Below are 18,891 nucleotides of genomic sequence, written 5' to 3'. Positions count from 1 at the left end.
TGGTCCTCTGTTCACACGTTCACAGCTTGTTATGCCATCACTCGGCAGGCCAGGGATGACGCTGGGTTCGGCAGAGCTGTGTTGCAATCTACACATCTGTGAACTCCTACCCACCTCCAGGGATACTGCTTTGGAGTCACCTAATATGGAATGGACAAGAGCAAGCACTCGAAGAAGAAAAGACAGTTACCTTCTGTAACTGGTGTTCTTCGATGGATATCATCTTCAGCAGTGGAACCCTGCAGACGACTATCGACAAGAAACCCACAGATCACCACACTTATCTTCACAGATCCAGTAACCACCCCAAACACACCAAGAAATCTCTTATCTTCAGCCAGGCACTCAGATACCACAGAATGTACTCTGAGGAGAAAGTCCGGGTTATATACCTTAATACACTCAAAAACGCCTTTGACCAAACAGGGACATTCCACCACAGAAGTAGATTGCATGATGGAACGGGCCATCCAAATAGCTGAGAGAACCTGCTTCAATACAGAAATAAAAGCCCCTTTGACCACACCCCCAGTTGTGACCTACCACCACACACTGCAACCCATATGATGTATCATCAAATAAATACAACCCATACTCAATGGGGACCATATCTGAAAGAAATCTGTCCTGAACCACCTCTTCTGGCCTTCAAATACTACTCCCCCTGCCCCAGTCTCTCCAACTTCATCATCAGAAGCAAACTCCCCACAGACTAGGGGACACAAACTGAAAGCCATACCAGACCCTGCCAGAACAACACATGTAAAGCCTGTAGACCAGGGGTAGTCAATAGGCAGAGCATTGGCCAAATTCAGACCACCAGATGCTTTTGAACAGATCCTGAAATCTTTTTATTTTACTTGTTATTTTTTATTATTTTCTCTGGAGTCTGAACCTTGACTTTATCTTCACCAAGAAATTTGGACCTTGGCAAAAAATAGACTACCCCTGCTGTAGACATACCTCCACTACTATAATGATCAACACCTCCCCACACAACATAACATTCAAGATCCATGGGTCCTCCTATACATGCCTATCACAACCTTTGGTGTACCTCATCCAGTGTACTACATGCCTGAAGAACAACTGTGTGCGTGAAACCATACAATCACTATGCTCTCAAATGAACTCTCTCAGGATATTGATGAAAGACAAAAACACCCATGGGCAAACACTTTTCACAAAATTATCACTCCATATGTGATCTGTCAGTTCTCATTCTCAAGGGAATCTGCACAACAACTTCAAAAGAGGAGCCTGGGAGCTTAAATTCATAACTTTGCTAGACACTAAAAATTCTGGACTGAATAAAGATACTGGATTTATGGCTTATAACAATAATCTGTAAACCACTAACACTACCCCCACACTGTCTTTTTTTCCCTCTCTCCCTTTCTTTCCCCTATATGACTAGAAGAGTGTTAACAAGCTACAAAAGTTGGTCCAATAAAAGATATTCTTTCACCCACCTTGTCTTTCTGTGTATAATACACTTATACATACACTGATATTCATATGTATAAATAAATAAGGTGGTCTGAGTAGCAACACCTATAGCTGAGGGCCCCAAACTTTTTCTATAAAAAATACCAGAATTTCAGTAGTTTATAACTTTGAAATGTTCTACGGCAGCTATCTGCTGAATTTTTTGGGAAAGTTTTTCAGCAAAAATGGTTCTACTGTTTCAAATAACAAGGATAGGGGAAATGCATTATTTTATCCACATATTTTTTAAAAAAAAAGTCATATGACCATTTCATGGAGAAGTTTTAGTACCTCAGTGATTTGAAGCAGGCACTTGAAATTTGCCTGTGGGATTGTACTGTTACCTTTTGCTATTCCTGTGAAAATCCACCCATATTTGGCCAAGTTATAAGCCTCTGACAATTGTAGTTAACACATGCTCAATAGTTTATTAGAGGCCACCATCATTATTCGTCAAAGATTCTGTCTGCACTAGTGTGCTCCATGCTCACATAGCAGCTATTGCCAACTGAACTTCACATACACAGTCCCCACAGAACAACTGAGCATGCTCCATCCTAGGACTCCAGGAACTGAGTGGGTCTTTACCTCGAATTGTTCCTCCCCCTTGTCTGAAGTCACTGTGGCACTAAGTACCAGAACCAATAACAGGAAGACTCTCCTGTGTTCTCAATGCTCTCTGCTAGCACCCAGGCAGCATGGAGGAGGAGGAAGCAACCTGACTTGTATTGAAAAGAATTAGAAGTAAGGGGGTGAGAAAGAAGGGAGACAGAGGTAAACTGGGAGCAATAGGAGCCCGACAGGGATAGGGGCAGGGACAGGAGTTACAGAGGGTATAGAAACATTGCAGGGACAGGAACAGCCTGAGGTGACAAGGGCAGAAAGATCTAAACCACTGGAACATACTTCCCTCCAGAACCTAGAACTGAACCCAGATGTGTCTCTATCTCTATTTCACAGCTGTCAAGAGTATCACTGTGCTTTCCACTGGCTAGATATGTGTCACATTCCCCTGTAGTGCAGAGGTAGGCAAACTACGGCCCGCGGGCCCATCCTGCCCGACCCTTGAGCTCCCCGCCGGGGAGGCTAGCCCCCAGCCCCTCCTGTACTGCCTCCCCTCCCCCACAGCCTCAGCTTGCCATGCTGCCAGTGCTCTGGGTGGCGGGGCTGCGAGCTCTGTCCGGGCAACGCTGCAGTGTGGCTGGCTCCGGCCTGGCAGAGCGGCTGCCAGACATGCGGCTCTGAGCAGCATGGTAAGGGGGTGGAGAACGGGGTTGGATAAGGGGCAGGGGATCCCTGGGGGCAGTCAGGCTGTTTGGGGAGGCACAGCCTTCCCTACCTGGCCCTCCATACAGTTCTGGAACCCTGATATGGCCCTCAGGCCAAAAAGTTTGCCCACCCCTGCCTGTAGTGGATGGTTCACATAGAGGAGAGCAGCCTAATACTGAAACTAGTTACTCAGGTGAAGATATGGGAATGGGGGCCCTGCGGATGACCTGTGGGGGTCAGTATGGTTCCATGCGATGAAATTTGTTTTTTCAGTTTGCTTTTTTAAAAACCTAAGAAATTGGATTTTTAAAAACTACATTAAAAGAACTTTAATTCTGGCATTTCCTAACTTTTGAGTGCTTGACTCTGTTTCAATATATGTTATGTGCATATATGTGTATGAATAGTTTAAGGATTTATAGCACAGTGTATGCAAAAGCACACTGCTGAGCTAGTAGTAAATACCTGAAGCCATTTGTGGTTTCATCTGTGTTGCAAGAACATTTGAACTGGTTATTTCATACTATTTTTGAACATTGTCCTTGCCTGATCTTTGCGGGAATTAGAAACAAACTGCCAGCTACAAAATATTCTTTCATATTACTTACCATTTTCTCATAAAAATCTGAAGAAATGCTACAGATCAAAGTTTCAAGTCAGAGTTTGTTACTGAATGATGATTTTTTTATTATTATTACAGGTACAGCAATGGCCAAGAAACTGACAAAAAAGGTAAGCAAAATGTTCTGTTCTCAAAAAGAACTCTCATTCCTTCTGTTACTAAAACTCTATTTCACAACTGATTTTTTTTTATTTGTGTGTTTGAAGGAGGTAGATGCTGCACTGGTAAATGTCACAAAGGCTAAAGCAGGACCAACCTTTTTTAGAGACCTCGGCGATAAAGGTAGCACATTTTGGTACTGAAAGTACATCTTATATTTTTGGACCTAATTATGTATGTGAATGTATTTTAAAGAAGGTTCTACAAGCTCAACTTGATTTCCAGCTAGCAAAAAGTTAACTCCCTGCTGAGATCTCTCTCAGCTTTTCAAGACAAGGAAACAGGGCTGGGAACTGAAGACCCATTCAGGCATTCCTAGGACACCAGGAAATTCTGTAAAAACACCTAGCTGACGCTGCCTATGGAGGAGGCAGAGCTCTACAGCCAGTTACAAGAAGGATGGGTTGTAGCCCAAAGTAGGCTTTTGTTTGTTTAACCCCAACAGGTTGTTGGATAGATTTTGTGTAATTTGGATGCACTTAAAATTTATAGAAAAGAAACCTTGGATAAAAATCATACTTGACAATGTACCCTCCGGTTCTTTGGCATCCCTGATTTCCAAGGGTGGTCGAATCCCTTATTCTTTCCTGTTCAGACAGGACCTCAGTAATACTCACTCTTCCCTGCCCCCAACCCAACCCCTTAGGACCAGCAGTCCCTGGATTCTTCTGTAGTGCCACCACTTAGGGGCTGGGAGTATAAACTAGTAACAGTTACTCCAGCCTCTTGGATATTACATTTTTATAACAGGGAATCCAGGACCAGCAAATAAAGATTAACACCACTTTCTTTTAATTTATCCCTGTCCTTTTTAGGAGTAAAGGGAAGGAAACAGGCAAAGAAATTGAGAATGCCAAATAAGGGAGTAATTAACCAATCCATCAGCAACAAACACCCACAAACTAAGTTACTCTGAGAGAGCGACCCAAAGTCTCTGCACAGGCCCTATCTGAATATCGGGACTGTCCCTATAAAATCAGGACATCTGGTCACCCTATCCTCCACACAATGTGTATGACCTTGTATGCACCCTGTGTGTGAGCTCACACCGGAGGGAGGATGTCCTCTGCCCAGTGTGACCTTGTACGTAATGTGCATGCGAGGTCATGCTGTTCAGAGAATGCCAGTTTGTAATGTAAAATGGTATCCTCTATGCATTGTGACCTCACATGCATTATACATATGAGGTCATGTTGCGGAGCAAAATGGTGTCCTCTGCACAGAAGGAATTGCCACGACCCCATCTGCTGATAGTGTGACCCCATTTTGAGTCACGACCCACAGTTTGGGAACCGCTGCCATAGAAGCATGCTCAGTATTTGGTCCACCAAACCTCCATTCTGTCTCTGAATTCAGTTTCAGTTTCATATGTATAAAGCTATAAATATTTTTTAAAATAAAAATACAAAATAGTACTTTGACAAGTGCCCGGAACTAATAATCTACAACTGTTTGAAGGCACAATTTAGGTTGCTTATTTCTACCATCAAAGGGTTATTTAAATATTCAATAAAACTATCATTGGTTCAGATTGCAGAATAGAAAGCTAGGAGATTCTGCCTTCTAGTGGACAGTTTTAAAATTAACTTCACGTTCTTGTTTTGTTTATATTTTATTAAGACTATTTTATTTATTAACCACACTTATTCTTTTATAATCTTAGCACTTTGACTGTGGAGATTTTTCCTTAATACAAAGAAAATATAACATGGTTACTAATCCAGAATAAAGGAATCTGGTTGTAATTGGCTGAGGCATAAGAATTAAGTAATGTGTGCAGCATTTATCCTTTAATTCTGATAGAGTCTACATATATACCAATAATATTTACAAATTGTTTTAAAAAAACCTTCTCTACTGCACCTATTAAATGTAAACTTTAAAATGAATAAATGTCAATAATCTCTTCAGAATAAAAAGTTTCACAAAGAAGAACTCAGTTCAGTTTTGCATCAGGTAAAGTGGTCAAATCTGTATAAAAGTAATAAAAGTGAAGTAATGTTACTGTGAGATGAATTCTCTTGGAAATGATTCCATGGTAAAAATCTGCTTCGAGTCAGCCAGGTATATGTTGACTTCAGTATAATTAGTCATAGACAGAATATCAAACATATCATGGCTTTGTTTAAAGTCACTGAGGTTGGCGTGGAAAAACAATCAGAAATATTTTACATCTTTTTGCTATTTTTATCTTTTTTTATTACCTATTTTACTATGCTGACTGCTCACAGAGTCAACATGGCAAAAGCAGCACTCCTAATCTTCTCTCTCCTGCAAGTCCTCCCTCCTTCATTCTCAGTCACTAGTGAACAACACCACCATCATCTCTGTCACTTAGGCCCATAAGTGGCTGGGTATCATCTTCGTCTGAGCCCTCTCTATAGATCCTCACATCATTCAGGCTGTGTCTGAGCCTAACCAATTCTTTCTGCATAACCTCTAAGATCTGACCCTTTTATCCATCCTTACAGCTAAAACTCTAGTCCAGGCTCTCCTCATCTTGTATCTTGATTACGACAACATCCTTTTCCCTGACCTTGACAAACGCAAGTTTGCCCTGTTTGTATCCATTCAAAATGTTGCTGCAAAGATCATTTTCCTAGCTCAGTGCTTTGACCATGTCACCCCTTCCTGTGTTTCTCTTTACTGGCTCCTCCTCCTCCATTGCAATCAAACATAAGCTATTTCTCTTCACTTTCAGGGCTCTTCATGGCTTATCCCCACCCTACCTATCAGCTCTCATTTAGAATGAGATGTCAACTCCCACCTTTCATCAGCTTGAGATGCAAGCCTCCATCACTCACTTGTACCAGCAGGATCTACACTGGGGCTGCCTCATACTCACCCCTAAGAGCAGGGGTGGGCAAACTTTTTGGCTTGAGGGCCACATCGGAGTTGCAAAACTGTATGGAGGGGCCGGGTAGGGGAGGCACAGCCTCCCCAAACAGCCTGGCCCTGCCCCCTCCCACTTCCTGCCCACTGGCTGCTCCCCTCAGAATCCCTGACCCATCCAACCCCCCGTGCTCCCTGTCCCCTGACTACGCCAACCCCTATCCACACCCCCGACAGGCCCCCTGGGACTCCCACACCCTATCCAACCCCCCCTGTTTCCCATCCCCTGACCCCCCCCCAGAACCCTTGACCCATGCAACCGCCCCCTGACTGCTACCCCGGGACCCCCTGCCCCCTTACTATGCCAGAGCCAGCCATGCTGCCGCGCTGGCGGTGCAGGGCGCTCAGGCTTTGGGGGAGGGGGGAACAGTTGGGGAGGGGCCGGGGGCTAGCCTCCTTGGCCGGGAGCTCAGGGGCCAGGCAGGATGGTCCTGTGAGCCGGATGTGGCCCGTGGGCCGTAGTTTGCCCACCGCTGCCTAAGAGCCACTGTATCTATAGGCAAACTAGGCAACTGCTGCTTAGGATCTGCAGGTTTCTGGGAGAAGTGGTGCTGCAGACCAGTCTACCGGGTGTAAATTGCAGAGTACTCCAGCTGCCCCATGTAGACCCTGCTGGTGCGAGTTAAAAGCACCTAGTTTGCATTGATGTACAGGACTACATCAGTATGCACTAAATACTTTTTAGCTCACACCAGCAAGGTGTACATGGGGCAGTTAGAACACTCCAATCTATACTGGTCTGCAGTTCACACCGCCGAGACTGGTCTGTGGCAGTGCTTCCAGAAATCTGCTGTATCTAGGCAGCTGCTGCCCCACACGGATGCCTGTAGCTATCACACCCTTTGGGTGGGGGCAAGGCAGCAAAATAAGGACCCTGGAATTAGGATCTTGCACAGATATCTTCTTCAGGGAAAGAAACACTCAATGGAGGGAGGAAAAAATGGGTACTTCTGTTGGAGCCGTGAGAAAAAGAACTGATTTCAGTATCTGCTGGTAGCATTGTCATAAGCCCTGTTACTTAGTATAGTATAGGAATATGAGCTACATTTCAAAGAACTAGGTATGAGCTTAAATCTCTTCAACACAGTATTTAACAGAATAGAAGATGTCGTGGGTAATTACAAATTGACTGTGTAATTAAATTAAATAGATTGGGGCGGCAAAGGTCTGTCTAAACATGAAGAAAATATAATGATAAATTAAAACCAAATAGGAGTGTTCCCACATTCTCTCAGCCTTTCATGAATAATTTAAATTGATTAACGTAAAATAAGGTTCAGCCTTGGGGCTTTTGATCTTTTTAGTTGGTTGTTTTAATAGTTGTGTTTTTTAAAATTCCATAGTAATTTGGATCTGTGTATTTGGTACTTAGTACTTTGGTCTGTATATTTATGACAACACTTGTTTGCATTTGGTGCCCAGCTACATGATTGGTGAATGCAAAGCAATTGCTGTTTGTGCTCAGATTGCAAGTTTTTCCATGGGCAAAATTGTGGGTTCAGATATAAAGATGTGGGGTTTGAGTCCTCATTGCATCACTCCCCTTTTTAGCAGCATAAGTCCATCCGTTTACTTCCTGTAGAGGTACACCAACTTGAAACTGCAGTAACGCAATGGTGACTCAAACCCTTTGCTCTTGAAAATTCAGCCAATTAAGGATAAACTCGCATGCCACAGAGGTCCATGAGCAATTGCTAATTAACTAATTCTTCCTATTAGCTCTCTGTCATTAAGCAGACAAAAAATGTTTCACTGTGCACCTTTGTTCATAATCCTGCTCTAGGATAGAAGTCGGTAATCCTATATTATAGAGAAAATCACCTGATACCATTCCAAATCTGCATACTCTAAACTCAACACCTGAGTAAAGTTTGAGACCAGTGTAAAATACTTTTTTGGAATCTTAAATGCTTTATTGAAGTTTGAAGAGAATACTAATGTTGTCAGGTCGCCAGTGGGTTTTTTGATTAACAACATGTATGCTTTGGACGTGCCTTGCTATGTAGTTTACAGTTTGGCATATAAAAGCTGAATTACCCGTGTTTTATGTTGATACAATATGTGTATTTATTACTAATGTGTGAAGTCTCATAATTGCTGTTGCACAGGTTTTCAACTGGATAAAATTTACTGGTAAAATATTAGTTAGGTTTTGACTATGGGTACTTTATTTTATGGTAACATCACACACAGGCTAGGTTTTGGAGACTATCTCACACAACTTCAGATAGTTTCTGCAGGGCTCCATCACTATAAAATGTAATGCTACATCACTGGTAGGGACTGTCTTTCTTTTTGCTCTGTGTTTGTACAGTGCCTAGCACAATGGGGTCCTGGTCCACGACTAGGGCTCCTTGGCACCACCACAGTACAAATAATAAATACAAATAATTTATGCCTTTTATGTTAAAGAACTAATACAATATTGTACATTCAAGTTGTAAACACAATTTTTGAAATATAAATAATACTTAGTATCTACATAGTGTTTTGTATGGTCATAGCACTGTACAGACATAACTTTACTAGTCTTCACAACACAGCTGTTAGGTAGATGGCTAAGTATCATTTATCCCCATGTTTACAGGTGGGGAAACTGAGAGAAAAGGAGAAATGACTTGGCCAAATCCACACAGCGCGTCAGGGGCAGAATTAGAATTAGAACTCACTCTCCTGAGTCTTAGCCCTGCGCTCATTTCTCCAGACAATGCTGCTTTCAGTAAATGAATATTTCTAAATTCTGGAGTTAGTATAAAATGACAAACGTAAAATATTAAATTATTTCAAAGCAAATAAAAATGTTATTGGCTCAGCATAGTGATTAATCAAGTTTGTTTATCACTGAGGCTTAAGAGGATTCCTTATCTATCAATTAGCTAAATATAAATTATAAAAATTATGTTTATCTTTGAATAGAGTGTAGTTTAAACATGACTGTTTAAACAGCTTCTACATTATACAGTGTTTACTTCACAAGTTAAAAGTATTTTTAAAAGCTGTTCATAAAAAGCCCTTTAAATGTTTTTCTTAAAACATTATCATAGGGCAGATGCGTAGAATTCTGTTGTTTAACCATCAGCTTTTTATATTCTCTGTCTTTAGCTCGTATGCTGCTATTTTGACACTGTCACATCTTTGTTCAGGCTTTTCATTTAAATCGCTGTTTCAAAGGAAAACTCTGGAATTTTCCTTCAAAAGGGGGGGAAAACACTTTCACCTTGTAGAAAGGACATGTTGCTATTAAAAAAAAAAAAAAAAAAAACCTCCTTTTGGCACAGGGCCCAGCAGTACTATCAGTGCAATCTAGCAGCTTGGCAGCTTTGCGTGTTGCCATATTCCCCTTGAGAATTAAAGGAAAGCTATTCTCCGCCTTTTCAAGGCTGCCAAAGGATGAAATACTTTGATCCTTCAGAATAACAGTAGAGTAGTTCTCCTCCCAGGTACTAAATGTGACAAAGCACATTTAATTTATTTGTCTTTTATGTAAACACTGACATTTTTCAGTGAAAATCCAAACATTTAGTTCAGGTCTTTTATTAATACCAAATAAACCTCCACATGACAGAGATGCTTGAGAAACAAGTTCACCTCCAGAGCACTGAAAATAGAATCAGAAATTTTTGTTTAACAAATAATGACAAAAGAAAATATTTATTTCAAATAAGTTGTATTATTTAGTATACAATTAATATGAAACTGAAAGTTTCAAATATACAAAGTTTGATTGTAAAAGCCTTTCTGCAAATATTGCAGATCAATATGCTGATTTTAAAATTCACCATTTCATTTTTGGTACAATTTTATTTCAGGACTGATCTCATATACAGAGTATCTGTTTTTGCTGACAATCCTCACAAGTAAGTATGACTTCTAGATTTCTGCATCACAGCCCAACATAAAAAAATATTTTATATTAAGATCAATGGCTACTACACATTAGGGAATTAATGTAAATGGATTCTATGTCAAATGACTGCAGTATGAATCTATTGTGTTATCAGTGATTATTAGCAGCACTTTAAAGATGTTGATAAGCTCCACAACAAGGGTCAGGAATTGAATAGGATGCCATTCAAGAGAATTTGGTGGAGACGAGGGAAGGAGGTATTTTTACGTTATTTGTTAGTCAAGTTTGGCAATGAGACGTTTACATCTTAACAAACAGGACTCGTTCAGTGGTATAGCACAGTGTCCCAATGAATCGTTTATGAAAAGGAGTATCTGTCACGGAAAACATCTCCAAAAATGAGCCTGGGAACTTAAAATCATAATTTTGCTAGACACTAAAAATCATGGTCTTAATAACACTGGATTGATGGTTTATTACAACAATCTGTAGTCCATTAATCCCCCTCATTTTGTCCTATAAGTGCAGGGTTGTTAACAGGCCACTTCACCTTGAATGGTCCTTTCAAATATGTATTAGCTACTTATGTTAAACAGTCTTTTCCACCTTGTATTTAGCTGGGTCACTCATAGTACTTTCCCCAGACCTGAAGAAGAGCTCTGGGTATCTTGAAAGCTTGTCTCTTTCACCAACAGAAGTTGGTCCAGTAAAAGATTTTACTTCATCCACTATCTCTCTAATATTCACATACTAAGGTGTATAAAGGATACTACGTAGACAGAGGTAGTTCACAACATTCTTGTTTGGGAACCCATCATGTTCTTTCATACCATGCCTTCAGACAATTGCTGCCATCGCTTCACATTTTAATCCATTTTCTTCTCATTCCTTTTCTCCTCTCTGTTCCATTTCTCTTGGGTTTTTTTCTCTCTCATATATATTTTGCTGACTCTTCTGCTTGCCCTGTTGTCTGCTGATTACTTCAGTAGCCCTCCTCACCATCTCCAGCCGCTACTTACCAAAGATGTGGAAACCATTCATTGTGCTACACAAGGCTGGACTGAAAAGAACAGGGAAAAGATGTTTGGGCTGGCAGGTCGTTCTTTGAGCCTGAAGTCCTGGACATGAAAAGTGCTATTGCAGCCACCTTCATTAGGGGCTACAGTGGGAACAGTTTGCATCCGATGAAGTGAGCCGTAGCTGTAGCTCACGAAAGCTCATGCTCAAATAAACTGGTTAGTCTCTAAGGTGCCACAAGTACTCCTTTTCTTTTAGTGGGAACAGGGAGTGAGGGCAGGTGGCTTTCAAGAGAGCCATCTGCTGCTTTAACTGCAAATATAATGGCAATTATATGATGGGTCTGTTGGGGTGACCTTGTGTCTTTTAGCTTTCCTCACAGACACCGATCCTAGCCTGTGCTCCATACATACCATCCCTCTGTACTACTCTGGTGGTCTGTCCCTCAAACTGGAAAATATTAAAAGTCAGGGAGAGCTTTCGAAGACCAAATGAATATAATGGGCATTATGAAGTGAGGCCTTTGGCTAGCTGTGATACATTCCAATTATATAACCATATAGGCCAAGTTTTGTTAGCCAGTATAGCCTCTCTCAAACCATTAGACTCACAAAAGTAGGAGAAAACCAAAAATCTTAACTCTCTTGATGTCAGTGGATGATGGACGGACATACATCCTCATGGACCTCTCTGCAGCATTCAGCACTCTCAACTATGAGATACTGCTGTCTTAGCTGAGAAAGGTGATTGCACTAACATGATTTTGAGCCCTTCCTTGAAGGATGCATCCAGAGAATGGTGATGGAAAATGACATCTTTCCCACAAGCCCCCTCACTTTGTAGAGGGCCTCAAGCATTGATTCTCTCTCCAGTTCTATTTACCATCTACATACAGCCACGAGGTGAATTGGAAAGATAACCTGGACTTGAGTGCCGGCAGTATGCGCATGACACACAGCTCCACCTATCTTTCACCACATGTAACCCTACCTGTATAACCAAGATGGCCCAGAGCTTGATCAGGTCATGGATGAAACTGAACTCAGGCAATACAGAGGTTATGGTGGTGGCTAGAGGAAAGCACCTCCTGGCTGTACTACAGCAATGCAATATACATGGGATGAAGCAATCAGCCTTCAGGAAACTCTAGCTAATACAGATCACAACATTGTGCATGGTTTTGATATAAACTAATCCATCATACAAATATACTGCCCCCCCCTCGAGTAGTGATCCTCCAGTACCACAGCTAATGGCCCAATAATTATGAATGTGAGCAATATTAAATGCACAATAGTTATTCATAAATGTTTCCAAAAAGATAGCAATTGCCTAAAAGGATTCTGGCTGAGTAATGTGCTACATAAAGCAGAGAGGAGGAGTATGGTCACCTCTTACATATAGAAAATAGTCATTTTCAAGATAGGCCACCTTCATCACTACTGGTATTTAAGAGAAGGAAAACATTCTTCCACGCAAATTGAAATACCAGCCAGGGGTTTACTGAATCCAGAAGTGGCAGACAGGATCTAGCTCCACTGGAAAAATGTGAAACTAATTTTTTTGCAAAACAAATCAGGCAGTGGATAGTCTTAAAAAAAGAGAACCCCATAGCAGCATCAATATTCTTATATAGTATGTTTTAATTAAAATCAGGTGGCAGAAGATTCAGTTTCTTTAAATTCAGTTGTTAGGCTGAGAATTAAAACCAATGTTGATGCATTGGATCAAATAAGAAGGAAATGAAGCAGCTTCAAAGCAAGCAATTCTTCACATTTTCGGACAATCAAATGACATTATTTCCAGGGTATATTATATAGGAATGGATTGAACTGCAAAAACAAAGGAACCTGTTTATACAGGATGAATCCAATGTTAATTTTGCTTCTGAAGTTACACAAACAGGTTATCATGTACATCATTCTGAAAGCAAATGTCAACAAGGGTTAGTGCTTCCATCTGTATCTAATATCTATCCCATATCAATCAGTTCTTGATATTTCATAATTATGTAGCCTATGTGTCTATGACTCTCTAATTATTATTAGCTACAATCAGATTGTTCGAAGAAGCTCTCTGAGGCTTTATTTACTTTTTTTAATGAGATTTTCCCAACCCCACACAGCTATTCTCTAGATCTGCTATCCTCTGGTACTACCCCTCCATTGGCTAAAATATTCCCAGTTTCTGTACACCTGGACAGATATGAAATCCAGTATCAGGGTAAGGGCCTGTGTGAAAATGTTTCTTCATAATAAATGGAGGCCTTATTTTACCTATTGCAGTACTTGCTTCCCACTCAGACATGCCTCATGTCACCACAATTATCTTTTGTTCAGTGCCAAGGCTTAGTTAATGGTATACTCCTGGTTAGTCTCTGCTATGGGTTGTGAACAGCTAAAATCCAGCACTATTATTCTATTATTACTTTCCTGGTGAGTGACTCCAGGAGCTGAGCACGCCATCTCGATCAAAAACTTTATTCCCATTAGCCCATTATAAAAGTTTCAGATAATTAATACTGTTTTGCTGTGCAGGACCAAATGGAACCTACATTTTCGGCTAATATGCAGGTCTGATGTTCAGATTTTACAGTTTTGCCTGAAAGCGTAATTAAATACAAATATATTTGAGATCTTCTTTGAACCACATTTACATTATAAAATGCATACCATTGGCATTAGATCATATCAGATAAGCATGTCTTGGGAACTGTATGAGCAGTTCTAGCCTGTATATTTTATGTCCGGCTGCTTTCTTATCTGTAAATTACAACACAGATTACATTAATCATTTTACAATAAATCGTTACACTTTTATTCTCTAAAGTTATTATGGGATGTGCTCTTATTATTATTGAACCAGAGAACTCTCTTGGTGAAAGGTTTCAAATGAAACATTTCCATAGAGAGGAAACCAGTTTCCGTAGAGTTCGGATTAGCACGCTGTAATGATATTTGTCAAATATTAGTGCATCACAAGGTTGGTCAATTGGAAATGCTAATTGGCTGGTGATGGGGTGAATAATGTCTGATATATAAAGACAACATGTTGTATTATATTTTTGCCAGATTCACTGGAAAGCAAAAAAAGGCATTTTCTTAATGTTATCACTCTGCAAAAGTATAAGCTTTGTGCGCGTTAGAAAAATCAAGGTCCACACTTTTTTCAGCCAATGGCTGAAAAAAATATAACTCCAAACTAAAAACGTCTCTGAAGAGGCTTCACATTCCCAAGGGAGATTGAACTTTGTATTGGACATTATATTCCTGGAGACCCTTGTGACCCCGGTAAACTATAGGAGATGTCCCATAGCTTTCTTCTAATTGATGGTTTGCCTGCATAGAGCTACAAACTCCCAGATATCAGTGCGGTCACTTGCTACTGCAATGGACTTCAAACATGTTTCAGTGTCAAATTACTCCTGGTCAGGCTAGTTAAGAGGACAACCCACTAGCGAGTCAGGTAGCCTCAAATGGACAAAAGAAGTATTTCAGAGAGTTTTGCGTTTTCTTAGTGCCTACTACAGTCAGACCTGATGAAATTGTCCTGATAGATAAGGGGCAGCAATTTGCTGAAAGAAATGCAGTGCATGTTTTTGCAAATTATTTGCATCATTTAATTAAAAAATAGGTATTGGGGAACAAAATACACAATGTACCGAAAGGGGAAAAGTTGGAGCTCAAATGTATAGAGATTTTCTAATAAGAAAATATAATACTTGGGCTGGCTCGGGACCCTGTTGCTAGTTCCCATGGTCCTAACTGAGAGAACTGGGTTTGATTTACAAACCCAGTCTCTTGTTTCTCGGGGCAGTAGAGACTGAAAATAATAGTCTACGGCATGCTTAGTCTCTGAGAGGAAGAAGTACCTGAGACCACTCTACAGTGATTCTTCTAACCAATTTGGGAATATTGATTGGCTTTGGAGGTTTCTTCCAGCTCTTCTTAGCATGAAAGTAGGTACAGGACATAGAGCTAGAACTTAGAGATGGTCAGTGGCAATGGAGAAAATGGGGAAACAGGCTGAGGACCATAGGAAGAGAATCTAGGGCATTATGATGGACTGAATTTTCAGAACTCGTGAAAACAGATCAAGATATTCTGCTATATGTAGTTACTATTAGAATTTCATTACCAACATCACTGTCTTTTGAAATGGATATAAAACAGTGTTTTTTTAACATTTACATAATAGTTGCATCTGGGTAATATGGTTTGTTGGGAATTCAAAGCATCTGTCCAACTATGAAAAACTGAAACTGCAGGTGATAATCCTGCTGCATTAGTTATTTATAAGCAAATGTATATGTATTTTTAACACTTCATTGCAGAACCACAAACTGGATTTCATATTGCTTTTAAAATGTTGGATGCAGATGGCAATGAACAAGTTGAAAAAAAGGAGTTCTTTAAGGTATGTAAATACATATTCATTTTTGAAGTATCCACCATTAAAAATAGTCATGTGTAGTCTTTTGCATCTAATCTGTGATCACATTTTACAATAGAGAGAGCTATATTTGCTAATACACTTTATTTATATGAAAGGAATATATAAAAAAGCATCACCACAGGGTTTAAAAGTAGTTATTATCATGTTTGAAGTTAACTTTTATAAACGCTACCTTTCATCCATATCTGCAGATCTCTGTATAGTAGCAGTAATTGCCCCAGGTTTGACCTACCTTAATGTATCAGTTTGGGAAAGTCTTCCAGTTTCTAAATATGGACTTTAAAAAAGTCACTTTCTGATTTGTTTTAAATTTGTTTGTGTTGTTCCACAGTAGTAAACAAATATTGTTCCCAATGTGATATATAATGTAGGTGGGGGAAAGAAACTACATTTTTATTTGAAACACAAATGGGGAAAATTGGTCCACAAATGGAAAAAGAAAACTCTGAAAGACATTTATTTTAAGCTTTTAAGAGAGTATCATTAATTTTGTAGAGTATAAAAAACTATATTAAGTATTCAACAGGGTTCTTACAGGAAAATATATCTTAAAAATTCAAGTCAAAAATAGGAAATGAAAATAACAGAAACCTGGACATTTTTTATACACTCTCATTGTGATTTCCTATTACATGACTGTGGATAGGATTTTAAAAGAAGCAGAAATGACTGCTGTCCTCCTTTATGAATTAGTCTCCAACATTACCCTAACGGTAAACAGTACTGTGATCAAAGTCAGAAATACAGAAAAATCCTCTTAATCTGAACCTTAATAATTGGCACACCCGCTTGATTGGGAAAATTGCCAAGGAATCAGTGGAATGTATTTCAGTGACTTTAAACATTGGGATAATGGCACACCAATTGCTAGCATAAATTTCTCACTGTGCTACCCTTTGTTCATTTCATGCTGTTACCCAGCTCGGTTATGATTGTTAAATGAGTGTCTTGCCTTAATATTGTTTTAGAAAATATTTTAATGCTTTGGAGTACCTTTTTAAAGCAATATCTGAAACTAAACAATATTTCCCAGTGCAGTGTGTTCCCATGAACCTCTAATAATTGAGACCATTGCCTAATTTTGGTACATTTGTTTCTCTCTGTTTGTGCCAATTAGGAGGCTTCTGCTGAGCTATATTTCAGATACAAATTGCACAAACAAATCATAGAATCACAGGATTGGAAGGGACCTCGAGAGGTCATCTAGTCCAGTCCACTGCACTCACAACAGGACTAAGTATTATCTAGACCATTCCTGACAGGTGTTTGTCTAACCTGCTCCAGTGGCCAAGTTCCATTCAGTATCATTTGCAAAGTATAGGCCCAATCCTGCAAGGTGCTTGATTGCTCTCAGTTCTCTGCGGGTCCTGTGTGCAAGTTCTTCCAGGTGTGAAAAAGTTGTTCTAGAAAACTGTTCACATCATTATTCTGCTGATGAAAAATAAAGCCAAATTACAAAACAGCCATTTTCTTTTTGCATTTGTCATTCTTACCCACTGGTTCTGATAATCATCCAACAGGATTGTATCAGAGCAATTAAAATACATACTGATCAGTGAAATGCATCTATTCCAGCTCCTGTTTTTTTAAGCTGAACAATACAGAACATTGATAACATACAGATATGGATACATCCATTAAAGAAGATGAGAGTCTGTTCTCTCAAAATAGTTGGCAATACAAATCAATACAAAAATTAGAATCTTGGAGAGGCAATCCTATTAAGTGAATGTTGTTGTAGTAAGAAAAATTACGTTACTTTGCATGTCTTTTGATTAGGGCTGGCAAGAGATTTTAAAAATGTATCGTGATTAATCTCAAGATTAAAAAAATTGCGATTAATTGTGCGATTAATCACACTGTTAAACAATAATGGAATACCATTTATTTAAATATTTTTGATGTTTTCTAGGTTTTCAAATATACTGATTTCAGTTACAACACAGAATACAAAGTGTACAGTGCCCACTTTATATTTATTTTTATTACAAATATTTGTGCTGTAAAAAAAACAAAAGAAATAGTATTTTTCAATTCACCTCTTACAAGTACTGTAATGCAACCTCTTTATCATGAAAGATGAACTTACAAATGTAAAATTGTGTACAAAATATAACTGCATTCAAAAATAAAACAATGTAAAACTTTAGAGCCTACAAGTCCAATCAGTCCTACTTCTTGTTCAGGCAATCGTTCAGACAAACAAGTTTGTTTACATTTACAGGAGATAATGCTGCCCGCTTCTTGTTTACAATGTCACCTGAAAGTGAGAACGGGCATTCGCATGGCAATATTTTAGCCAGCGTTGCAAGATATTTACATGCCAGATGCACTAAAGATTCATATGTCCCTTCATTTTCAACCACCATTCCAGAGGACATGCATCCATGCTGATGATGGGTTCTGCTCAGTACAGATCCAAAGCAGTGCAGACTGACGTATGCTCACTTTCATCGTCTGATGCCACCAGCAGAAGGTTGATTTTCTTTTTTGATGGTTTGGGTGCTGTAGTTTCCACATCAGAGTGGTGCTCTTTTAAGACTTCTGAAAGCATGCTCCACACCTCGTCCCTCTCAGATTTTGGAAGGCACTTCAGATTCTTAAACCTTGGGTTGAGTGCAATAGCTATCTTTAGAAATCTCACATTGGTACCTTCTTTGTGTTTTGTCAAATCTGTGGTGAAAATGTTCTTAAAACGAACAACATGTGCTGGGACTGCTATAACATCTGAGACTGCTATAACGTGAAATATATGGCAGAATGCAGGTAAAACAGAGCAGGAAATGTACTATTCTCCCCCAAGGAGTTCAGTCAAAATTTAATTAACATGTTATTTTTTTAACTAGTGTCATCAGCATGGAAGCATCTCCTCTGGAATGGTGGCCAGCATGAAGGGGCATACAAATGTTTAGCATATCTGGCACGTAAATACCTTGCAATGCCGGTTACAAAAGTGCCATGCGAACACCTGTTCTCACTTTCAGGTGACGTAAATAAGAAGCCGGCAGCATTATCTCCTGTAAATGCAAACAAACTTGTTTGTCTGAGCGATTGGCTCAACAAGAAGTAGGACTGAGTGGACTTGTAGGGTCTAAAGTTTTACATTGTTTTGTTTTTGAGTGCAGTCATATAACAAAAAAAT

At 39.6% G+C, this 18,891-nt stretch overlaps 1 protein-coding gene across 2 annotated transcripts in view; it reads left to right on the top strand.

Annotated features, from left to right (window-relative positions):
* The window catches only part of MICU2 (mitochondrial calcium uptake 2), a 244,917-nt gene that overhangs the window by 182,197 nt on the left and 43,829 nt on the right, over window positions 1–18,891 (top strand). The window contains exons 3-6 of one of the 2 annotated variants that reach the window (XM_048845640.2): window positions 3,458–3,489; window positions 3,586–3,661; window positions 10,240–10,287; window positions 15,628–15,710. In XM_048845640.2, coding sequence (XP_048701597.1) covers window positions 3,458–3,489; window positions 3,586–3,661; window positions 10,240–10,287; window positions 15,628–15,710 — 239 coding nt within the window. The remainder of the gene's footprint in view (window positions 1–3,457; window positions 3,490–3,585; window positions 3,662–10,239; window positions 10,288–15,627; window positions 15,711–18,891) is intronic. The other variant, XM_048845650.2, reaches the window with a different exon arrangement.

The sequence above is a fragment of the Caretta caretta genome, chromosome 1, assembly GCF_965140235.1.
Source record: "Caretta caretta isolate rCarCar2 chromosome 1, rCarCar1.hap1, whole genome shotgun sequence".
Classification (NCBI taxonomy): Eukaryota; Metazoa; Chordata; order Testudines; family Cheloniidae; genus Caretta; species Caretta caretta.
Note: the sequence above shows the minus strand (reverse complement) of the source record. Positions and strands in the feature narration are given on the sequence as shown.